The sequence below is a fragment of the Bemisia tabaci genome, chromosome 4 (genome assembly GCF_918797505.1).
Source record: "Bemisia tabaci chromosome 4, PGI_BMITA_v3".
NCBI lineage: Eukaryota > Metazoa > Arthropoda > Insecta > Hemiptera > Aleyrodidae > Bemisia > Bemisia tabaci.
In genome coordinates this window covers 5,642,002-5,652,085 of record NC_092796.1, presented here as the reverse complement: position 1 = coordinate 5,652,085, position 10,084 = coordinate 5,642,002, and the positions used below count along the sequence as shown (strand labels likewise).

The 10,084-nt window shown below is 38.1% G+C and overlaps 2 protein-coding genes across 2 annotated transcripts; both read right to left on the bottom strand.

Moving 5' to 3' along the window:
• Positions 1-164: 164 nt before the first annotated feature.
• On the bottom strand, positions 165-5,097 carry Pmm2 (phosphomannomutase). The gene is made up of 5 exons (XM_019042613.2): positions 4,802-5,097; positions 3,219-3,336; positions 2,572-2,648; positions 1,794-2,061; positions 165-610 (listed from the first exon to the last, which is right to left on the bottom strand). The coding sequence occupies exons 1-5, from the start codon at positions 4,889-4,891 to the stop codon at positions 390-392; spliced, it is 774 nt and encodes a 257-aa protein (XP_018898158.2). The 5' UTR covers positions 4,892-5,097; the 3' UTR covers positions 165-389.
• A 1,821-nt stretch (positions 5,098-6,918) lies between these two features.
• On the bottom strand, positions 6,919-10,004 carry LOC109031324 (uncharacterized). Its single transcript, XM_019042778.2, has 2 exons — positions 8,818-10,004; positions 6,919-7,214 (listed from the first exon to the last, which is right to left on the bottom strand). Exons 1-2 carry the CDS (start codon positions 9,673-9,675, stop codon positions 7,149-7,151), a joined length of 924 nt encoding a protein of 307 aa, XP_018898323.2. The 5' UTR covers positions 9,676-10,004; the 3' UTR covers positions 6,919-7,148.
• Positions 10,005-10,084: the final 80 nt, after the last annotated feature.

The following is a 10,084-nucleotide window of genomic DNA, read 5'->3' as shown; positions in this document are numbered from 1 at the left end:
GTGCTAAGATTGACCCCTTTGAACCTCAAAGCTTGGCTAAAACTTTTAAAAAAAGAAATAGAATTAGAAAGACCCGCGGCTGCCCCTGATAGCAATAAGTTGCTTTTTTTTTAAAAGCATTTATTTCAAAACCAACGGCTGATCTAAAATAAAGAAGAAGAAAACAAGATGCTCATTTTTCTATATTGACAAAAACTGAAATGGATGATTGATTGTAAATTCTAAATCCTTTTGACTGACCTACTTCTAACTTTCACTTTCCAAAAATCTTTGGTACGCACGTAAAAAAATACTGACTTAACGAAAGTGATGAGCATCTGGCTGTGCAAATGCAAGGACGGCATGAATATACGATTGTAGAGTTTGTAATCTGCATTTTCACAAGACCACTAGGGAATGTCAAGAATCTTCTTTAGCTGAGCAATTGTATCCTCGTATGAAGTTACGGTGTGTCCTATGGTTCTGCTGTCAGAGAATATTTCATGATCATTTCCTCCAGGAGAGGTTTTGTCCCCAAAGAAGTGAATCCGCTCAGCGAAATCATCCAAAAATTGTAGGCAGTATGTTTTGTCCCACCCGGTTGGGAACACGTCAAAACTGATTTGTCCGCCTGCAAAACATGAAAATAAGACTTTTAAAAGACTTTTCAACCATGAAGTAAAATAAAGGAAGAGGATAAGATAGAGTTAAGAGTTTCAAAGGTTTGTCTTTGTCTTTCAGAAGATGCATGTTCCTCCTGCGTTGCTTTCAAAAGTCCATGTATGAAATACTAAGAAATTCAGCGCCAACTAAATTGCAATATTATTTGATATAATGTTCCTTACAAACACCTGAGCACGATGAGCTTTAAAAGCCGAGCTTTCTAAATTGGCCTTCTTAAATGCATTTACTGAATAAGTTGTGAGACTGTTGCTGTGACTGTAAGGACAGTGCGCCACTTGCTGTTCTCGTTCACCAGAAATTGATTCTCTTAAACTGTCTCAATCTTCCCCGCCAGCAAGCGAACAAAAGCTCTCCTCGGTCATTTACAAGATGTCGCGACTAATTATTTTTTCTACAAGATATTACCTGTAAAAATACCAAAAAAACGCACTATTCAGCCTTGCTTTTCCACAGATTGGCAGATGGTGAGTGCCAATTTAATGAAAGCTCAATGTCCTTAGGAAGCCTTATATCATATGATATCGAATTTGGCTGGCTCCGAATTACTTGGTATACAGTGCGTGGTCATTACTTCAGCAGGCCTTAATATAGAAAAAGTTTATTAGCAGTCTGTGCCACTAAACCTTGGATTAAATGAATACCAAACATGCTTGCTAATTCAAAACCGAAATGGCTGAGTTTTTTTCTTCTTAAAATTTTAAATGAAATTGCCATATTTTTATACTGCAGAGACTGTTACAATACCATTTAAAGAGCGATTAAACTAAAATAGAGAAAATTTTTTTTCTTACGGAGTAAGTATGTATTTATGCATCGAAAAACGTTAATATCTTAGTAAGGAAGTTAGCAATAGTAATTTTTGTGGCACAGATCGTGATTTGGGTGAAATTTTGATCAGCTAACATTGAGCATAATATTTACATTTGCACCTCTGTTAGTGGTCTATCATTAGCTATAGCTTAAAGTACTTTTCTTTTTTGTAAGACATTTTTTTTGGTAGCCCTCGTCACTGTTAATCTCCTATTTTCCTTTTAAAATTAACTTAATGCGCAGGCATTTTCAAATATTTGGCACAATCGAAAATAATGACACTATAAATAATGGAGATAGGTGGTAAAAAAACAGTTTACCTATACTATACGTGAGTCCCAAGTCTGGCAAACTTTCTTTGATAGCCTGAATGAATTTCTCTCTTATCTTATGTTCCTTATCATATTCTTCGTAAGCATCTCTTTGAGCTTGAGTCACAGAACGGCCAGCAGGAGAAATGTTCAACATTCCAGTGCGAAACTCAATAAAAGTCCCGCGCTTGAATGGCAATGTTATTTGAGACATATACTTGAGAGCAAAATTGATGAATTGCTGAAGTTTCTCTTCACCCAGGTGTTTCACGATAGTCTGTAAGAGGAAGGTAAAGTTAACAAAGCTACGCATCCGCTATGAATCCAAAGACTGACGTAATGGAACATTGAAGTCATCTATTTAATTTTTGATGGCACTCAAGATTATGTTGCGTCAGGAAAACGCAAACTAACTTACAATATCTACTTAAAGCTGGATTTTAAAGGGGCTAGGCGATCTCAAACCTTGCGCTGCAAATTACGAAAACTAAGCAGCTTTCAAAAGTCAAAGTGTTATCGAAAGTGACTATTAATATCAAAGTGAAATATAAGGAATCCAAAACATGTACCAATCCAAAACCACTTGAAGCTGGAAATTGATGTTAGGTATGAATAGCGAGATGCATCTGACATGTTTAAATTCACCCCTGATTCAACTTTTTCAAATTTGACGGCTGTGTCCAGTATGTTAAATTCAATTTGATACAGTTTTATCGATTTGATACAATCGGGTGCCCAGTACAGGCAGCTTGAAAGAGTATTATCAATAATCTTGGCATTTGCTGACCTGTTCGTGGAATTTCTCTCCATTCTTGAAACCCATCAGTCCATTTTCGGTAAAAACAAAATCAAATTGCTTCAAAACTATAATCATAGAAACAGATTAAATGATAATAAAGGCACTATGAACGTATGATATATTATATTCTTTTGACAAAAACAAGCAAAAATATTAAATGCTTCTAGGGAACACTGACACTGAGGCATAGAAAATTGGATGGCCTTAGGTACCGTACCTTTACTTCCCTGTAGAAAGAGAAATTGGTAACTCTGGTTCCCAACCTCACGTATGGAACTCACATTTCAGCGATTAAAACTCAAAGGTTTTTGGTTTGCAAATCGTACCAAAAGACATTTAAAATGAAATACCTTCATATTAATTAAAATCTAAAATTAAATACCTCCTAATACAGTGACAGAACTGAAAGAGCAGGAAATATTCCCCAAGGACGATACATTGCACAAACGGGTGAGTACTTAGGTTGTGTTAAAGTTGTGACACTCACTTGAGAATCAAGCAATGAAAAAAGATAAACACATTTTGCACGTTTGGTTTGGTTATATCAGTTGAAAAATTGTTCGCAAAAAAGTTGCTGTACCTTAATTTTCATAAAAAAATTAGAACGAGACCCCTCCTTCTACTGATCTACTTACTTTCATCTCCACCCATTTGCTCGGAAGCTTTGCTCAAATCTGAACCTCCAACCAATGCTATCGCACTCACTGGTTTGACTTTTTCCAACAAGAAACTAAGTACCTCAGGAGTGATTTTCTGAAATCAGGAACATTTGAATTTGAATAATTACAAAGTATTGTGAGAGTCCGGAAACTTAAAAAGTTACATAAAATTTACTGTCTTTGAACGAGAGTAAAATAACAATTACTGCGGATGGTCAGTAACAGACTTATTCAGTTGTTGCCCATGAGCTGCCTTCAGAAGGCACACCTTTCCCTTTATTTTAGGCTTTTTCAGCATCCACTCCCTAGTCTATCAAAGTTATTTTTAAAAAAAACTCCAATTTTTATTTCTGTTTTTTCAAAATAAAAATTCATCCATTTAAATACCCTTCAAAAAATAAAAAAATTCACGATCGTTAAAAAGTTTGGATACTGTTTCAAGCTTTCAGCAGAGAGCTTCTTACGTTGTCTTGTAAAATATCATACATGTATTTGAGGAATTTCAGGCTTTTAGATTCAGGTGTACCTACCTACATATAACTTACTGTACCGCCCAATGCATATCATAACCGAAGCTTATTTTCAACTTTCCTTTAAATTCGTGGGTGGTATTTTTCATTTTTATCAGGAGTTAAATTTAAGATACGATTTTTCTGAACTTTTCCTCTTCAATGATGACTTGTTTTACTTAACCAACTTTACATTGGAGCACTGCATCCCCATTTTCAAGTCAAATTCTCTAACTTGGTTTCGGAAAAATCCAATCAATCCGGAGCACTCATTCTTTGAGTAGAGAAATGAAACATGTAAATCCAAAAGCTTGCATTGAAGTTTAAGTGCACTTAATAAGTATAGAGAACACTTGATTGATTGACATAAAACAAAAATAAAATGTCCTAAGTTTTGTTAACCTGATTAAGTGTCTCTCTTTTTTCATGTTAAGTTTTTTAATCTTTGTCATAAGTTTCTGGCCAATTTTCGACGTGATGGACAAGTCCCCAGAACTGGAGGGATCTTTCTTGTTTGGTCAAAAACTAAGTTAGAGACTTCGACTGGAAGATTAAGATTAAGGCACCCCCAAATGACTCGTAAATTGCGGCAAGTCAAGTATGGAAAGTCATTGGTAAACAGAGTAAGCCCAGAACAACCACAATTATTTTAGATCGAAATTTAGCCAATCTTACACTAGCTTCCATTAGACATGTTTTCAAGTTTTCTAATTGTGCTCCATGAGTTTAAAGAATAATCTGTGACATGATTTGAAGAACTCCATACAGAATTATTTCATGTAGATATGCTATGTGATCATGCGAGTGGTCTCAGGAACATGAAAAATGCTATGCTAAGGCTGTCCACTTTCGTGGTGACGGTCTACAGCTGTCATATAAATTAAGATATTTGCCTCTAGTGTTATGATCAGCCTTTATTTATCTTGCCATTAGGGCAACGAAAGGAGATGGCTAAAAACTAACTAGCTGTCATGTTAATCTAAGGAGCCACTGAACTTTTTAACTAATGAAGATTGGTCTGGCTGAGCCAAATGACAGAAGAAATCTCACCTTTCTTGGGGATGTAAGAGTTCCATCTATATCGAATAAACATAATTTACGACTCATTTTCAAACAGTGAGACAAAACTACTGGAAGCATAAACAATAGATAAGAAAAGTCTTAGCTGACAAGGCACCAAAGGAGTATCCACAGTGGAACAGTTGATGTTAATAACTTGAACAATGTGGAGTTCTTTTTAGTATCAAGTTTGATAAAAAAATGACAGAGTGGAGCTTTATTTCAAGGAAAACTCCACGTTGTCAAACCCGGTTATCATTTTGGTGATAACAAATATAAACAAAAAACCTAACCTCCGTAGGGTATACAAGATTGCCTTCGATGCAAATCACAATGGCACTAGGTAACGTCGTCATAAATTTTGTCACGCTATTTTCGTTTCCACACCACATAAAACACTTGTTAAATGAATCCTCATAATCAAATGCTAGAAATTAATAGTTTTCCTCGGTAAAATGTAATAGTAGCAGTTTTTCTTGTAAATACATCCAATATCAAACCTGAAGTGTGCGTTTCTCGTTCAAAAAGTGGTACTGCTTCATGCTTTCCGCGGGATATTTGAATTAGCGCTCACGCTCCTCTGCTCCGACAGAGCACAGGGAAGAATTTCATAAGCCGCCCTGCGCCGTCCGCAGCGCGCATGGCGCACGACCTGCCTTTCATTATTACACTTCATCTATCGTTGAGAGTTCACCTATTATTTCACATGACCAGTGTATAATTTTGAAAGTCGAAAATTTAAAAAAAAAAAAAAAAAAAAAAAAAAAAAAAATTATACGATCGAGTTTCTCCGCCAGGGAGCTCTCCCCGCAAGAGATCGTTCACAACCCGCCCGTCAGTGTAGGCGTCAGTGCGCCGCGGCGCGCGCACTGACGCCTACAAACCTAAAGGACTACTTCACGCATCGCGCAATGCTTGAAGTATCACCTCAGGTTTGTAGGCGTCACTGCGCGCTTCGAGCTGGCAGCGGCAGCACGCCGCGCTGTAGCGTGCCATTAACTTGCCCACGATTAGTAGGTCAGTTCAGTGTGTTAAAATGTAGGCGATTTGACATCAAATCCGAAATTAGCGACTCAAAAAAAACACCAGTTACGAAATTTTCGTGATTTTTCAGTCATTATCCGACCTAAATTTCTTCCTTTTCTTGAGTTTTGGACCATTGTGCGCCGCGGGCGGCGGCGCTCATGAAATTATCCCCTGCGCTCAATCGCCTCCGCTCTGCCCGCTCCGTCCTGTCCTGTTTCAACATATTGGCATAATTAGGGACAACAAGTTATACGATTACATGTTTATTACAAAGTATGATGTACCATAGAAAAATCCTGGTAAAAAACACACCCTAGCTCCGAATTAACGTGCTAAAAATTTAGAGCATCATATTTTTCATGCAATCATTTTTTTTTTTTTTTTCACTTATCCTAATCAAGTATCAGTTTATGAGCTACAAATTCAGGAACTTATACGCATACCAGTTTAGAATCTCCTGACTAGCTGTATCACAAAATTTTTCTATTTTTCTAACTAACTACTTTTCACAAAATTTTTCACTAATTTCTCATGAAAATACTAGGAAAATAAAATGGAGATCTTGAAACACCGCAACCGAGATATATCACATATTTTCAGTTCATCGCCGTCCATGTTGAATGTTGACAGCTGAAGCGCGGAGCCACGTACCTCCACCGCGGCGTTTTAAAATTTCCGCCCCTATTTTATTTTTTCGTAGAGAAACGTTCCTACATTGTAATTTAAAATCCCCATACAGAATGTTTTGCTTGCAGAGACGAAAATCAAGGAAGTTTTTAAGCAATTACTTTGACTAGTTTTCCCAAGAAAAAATGAAATACTTAAGTACGGCAGGGATCCCTGCCATACTTAGGTATTTAATTTTTTTAATTTTATTTAATTTACGTCTGCAACGTCGCAAACGGAGACACGTGGTTTTTCGCACTTCGGTCATCGATATGCTTTCGATTTTCTCTGGAAGTATTGGAGGAGTGCTAAATATAATTAAACACAATATAACCCACCAGGCGAATATTGAATGAGAAAGGACTACATTAAAAAAAGAAGAAAAAAATGCGCAAAAGGTAGGTATGTCAATTACTTACAACTTCATTGAAATAAATATCAAATTTTTAATTATTGAAATGGTTCACTCCACACTTTTTAATATTTGGACTACAGTGAAAAGTTAAGAAACATTCGAGGTCAACAAAGATAAATCTACCAGTCACAGGCTGCAATCTAGCCATTCACAGAGGCCTTGTGCAGGAATTTTTCACCAAAGTCTAAGGAGCAGCAGCAGAAATCCTACTAAAGAGGAACAATTCCTTGTTCATGAGCGAGCTTTTGTCAATGAGTATTTCCTGCATTTTGCAGCTTGAATTTTTTTAAAAAGGATCTGAAAAAAAGAAGACAAAAGGTAACTATCAGAAAATAAAATACTAAATTTTAATTGTTTTGAAATTTTAAATGAGACTAAAATGAGACTCCTACTAATCATTAGCACTAGTATTGGAAAATCAATTTCTGGGTCATCATCTGTGTTCTGCAATTTTGCAATGAGCAGCATTCTGAAAATATTTTCCTTACCATGAACTTAATTGTTTTAGTAGCTTAATCGATAGTAGCCATCCCCAGGGCCGGATTAAGGGGGTGGCCACATGGGCCGCGGCCCATGGCGGCAAATTTAGGGGGCGGCAAATTTTGCAATTTTTTTAAATGTAGCCATAAAGAAAAATCGGATTCAGACAAAAAAATTACGAACAAGAAAAGGTGACAAAATCTCTCATTTCCTGAGAGTATATCTCTTATTTTGTCGTCCTTCTGTGATACAATAGACAGCACCTTTAATTAGTCGAGTTAAGACTAAGAGAGAAACCGAACACGGAATTTGGCCTGGAACGGCGCGGCGCAGAGAGCAATGATGACGAGAACGTGAGATGAAAAGGAGAAACCCTCGGCGCGACGGTCGGCATGTAACACATATTAGCGCCTACAAGACTGCATGAATACTTCACGCATTGCGCCAAAGACAGTGCGGTCGCTGCTGTCAGCAGCGGGCAGCGGAAACGCATAGCGCTACAAGACTGCATGAATACTTCACGCATTGCGCCAAAGACAGTGCGGTCGCTGCGGTCAGCAGCGGGCAGCGGGAAACGCATAGCGCCTACAAGACTGCATGAATACTTCACGCATTGCGGCAAACATAGTGCGTGCAGCAGCGGTCGGCCCGAAACGCATAGCGCATGTAAAACACTAGGAATACTTCACGCATTGCGCCAAACACAGTGCGGTAAGTGCGGCGCGGCGGCGGAAGTTAAAATTATTAAACCACATTTATGTTTGTTCTTTCATAATTTTTTGGTCCATTTCTTATTAATGGAGGGCTTCGTCCATACAGAGATAGGTTTAGGAATTATTAAACCACATTTATGTTTGTTCTTTCATAATTTTTTGGTTCATTTCTTATAAATGTAGGGCTTTGTCCATACAGACACAGAGATAGGTTTACGGAACTTAACTTTCGCACCAAGTTCCGTGAACTTCTGCTAGTAGTGTTGACAGGGCTTTCACAAGAAATGTGACCAACACGAGTAAACGCGTCTTATACGCCTCTCCCTCTCCGGCACGTTTACTTGGTGGTTTTTATTGATGTTTCAAAACGAAAGAGAAGGGGGCGGCAAAATACAGGCGGCCCATGGGCGGCAAGTAAGTAAATCCGGCCCTGGCCATCCCAAACAAATATTTAGCATCTATATTGCTTACCTCCATGAAAGTACATCTAGATAGGTACTTATTCCATAAAAGTGTTAGTAGACCAAATGAAGAGGGGGAAAAAATGAATCAGGAATTTTTTCGCTTCATAAACCATACTTAACCACCATAAATTAAATAAAAGGGAAATGACGCCAAAGAGCATCCTACAGGCGTGAGACCATTTTTAAACATCATTATTCAAACCTTACTTTAATTAGGTCAACTAAATTTGATCAAAAACTTACATAATTTTGCCTTTCTATCTCTTGTTGTTTTTGAAGACGATTTACAGAGGCAGCTGTTTTTCTCGGCTTGGGAGAAATATTTAATTGCACCTTACGAGGTCTAGCTTGTGCTGTTATTTTTTTCAGCAATATCTCATTCTCTCTCTCAATCCTGCTCAACTCTTGGTTCGAAAATGTAAGATTTTTTCTCCGTTGACTCTGCCTCCGTAGTCCGCTGCTCCTGGCTTCGAACTCATGGCTCAGTTTAAGGGCCCCTAACGCATCGACCAACAATGAAATTTTGGACTCGTCAAGCGCTGCCTCTGAGAAGTTCCTGAAGTAGAGCTTATCTTGAATATCAGGTGTTGACCGGCAGGACACGAATGCACACGGTGTGACCTCTGTGAAATCTGAATTGTCCAAAGGGATAGGAGTGATGCACGGAAATGATGTGTCCTCCTCCAGAGTGTCCAGCATGTCGCCTGCTGCAGTAGGAGTTGCCGTTGATGTCGATTCACTTCGGTTATCCACAAAATCACCGTTTGTCGCAATATCTGGGTCAGCAAATGCAATGCAATTCGTCAAGCCAGCAGACGACTGTCCTTCCTCCAGTTGGCAGTCCTCAGCAGTACTATCAGGGTAGAGAAAGTCTCTTCTACCCACCACTATATCATTATCCTCATCACATATTATATTGTCAGACGAGCAAGTCGCTATCATTGATATTTGATCAGAGTTCACCTCTCGATTTTTGAAAAGATCATTGACGGTTTTTTCAAGCTCATCCAAGTCGAAAAAATCGTGATCAATGCTGTCTTTCGCCAGATAATGACGACAGTCGACATCTGATAACTTTCTATTATTATTAACGCATTCCATTTTCAGAGGCTTGCCTCAAAACTTACTCCTTATCATAAAGACGATAGACTTAAGTACATACCGATATTATTTTAACCCTATAAGTTCACTGAAAAGTTTTGTGCTCATTATTAGAGTGTATGACTGGAATAAACAGGTGCAGCAATTAAAAAGCAGATATTTTAGTTTTAGGGAACAGAACATCGGTTGTCAGTGAGTTCAGAAGCATGCTTGAACCATAAAGAAACTGAAATTTCCGTGAAAGTTAACGGAGGTTTTGTTTACTGAAACAGCTGTTGTTCCCTAGCAACATGAAGGGTTGGTCAGAAGTCCGCAAAAAGTCCGTCAATTCAAATTTCGCGCTTTGGCCGCGCAAAGGTGCAAACACCAATCAGCACTCGCTAGACCAGCCTTCGATCTCTTTTGTTTC

Bases quoted from the DNA above. Each gene is read 5' to 3' on its own strand.
- Pmm2 (XM_019042613.2), bottom strand. From the start codon at position 4,891: ATGCTTCCAGTAGTTTTGTCTCACTGTTTGAAAATGAGTCGTAAATTA. The intron at 3,337-4,801 runs GTGAGATTTCTT...TCCTGATTTCAG, and splicing joins CTCTTACATCCCCAAGAAAG to AAAATCACTCCTGAGGTACT. The intron at 2,062-2,571 runs GTCAGCAAATGC...TTCCTCTTACAG, and splicing joins GAGAGAAATTCCACGAACAG to ACTATCGTGAAACACCTGGG.
- LOC109031324 (XM_019042778.2), bottom strand. From the start codon at position 9,675: ATGGAATGCGTTAATAATAATAGAAAGTTATCAGATGTCGACTGTCGT. The intron at 7,215-8,817 runs GTAAGTTTTTGA...TCTTTTTTTCAG, and splicing joins AGATAGAAAGGCAAAATTAT to ATCCTTTTTAAAAAAATTCA.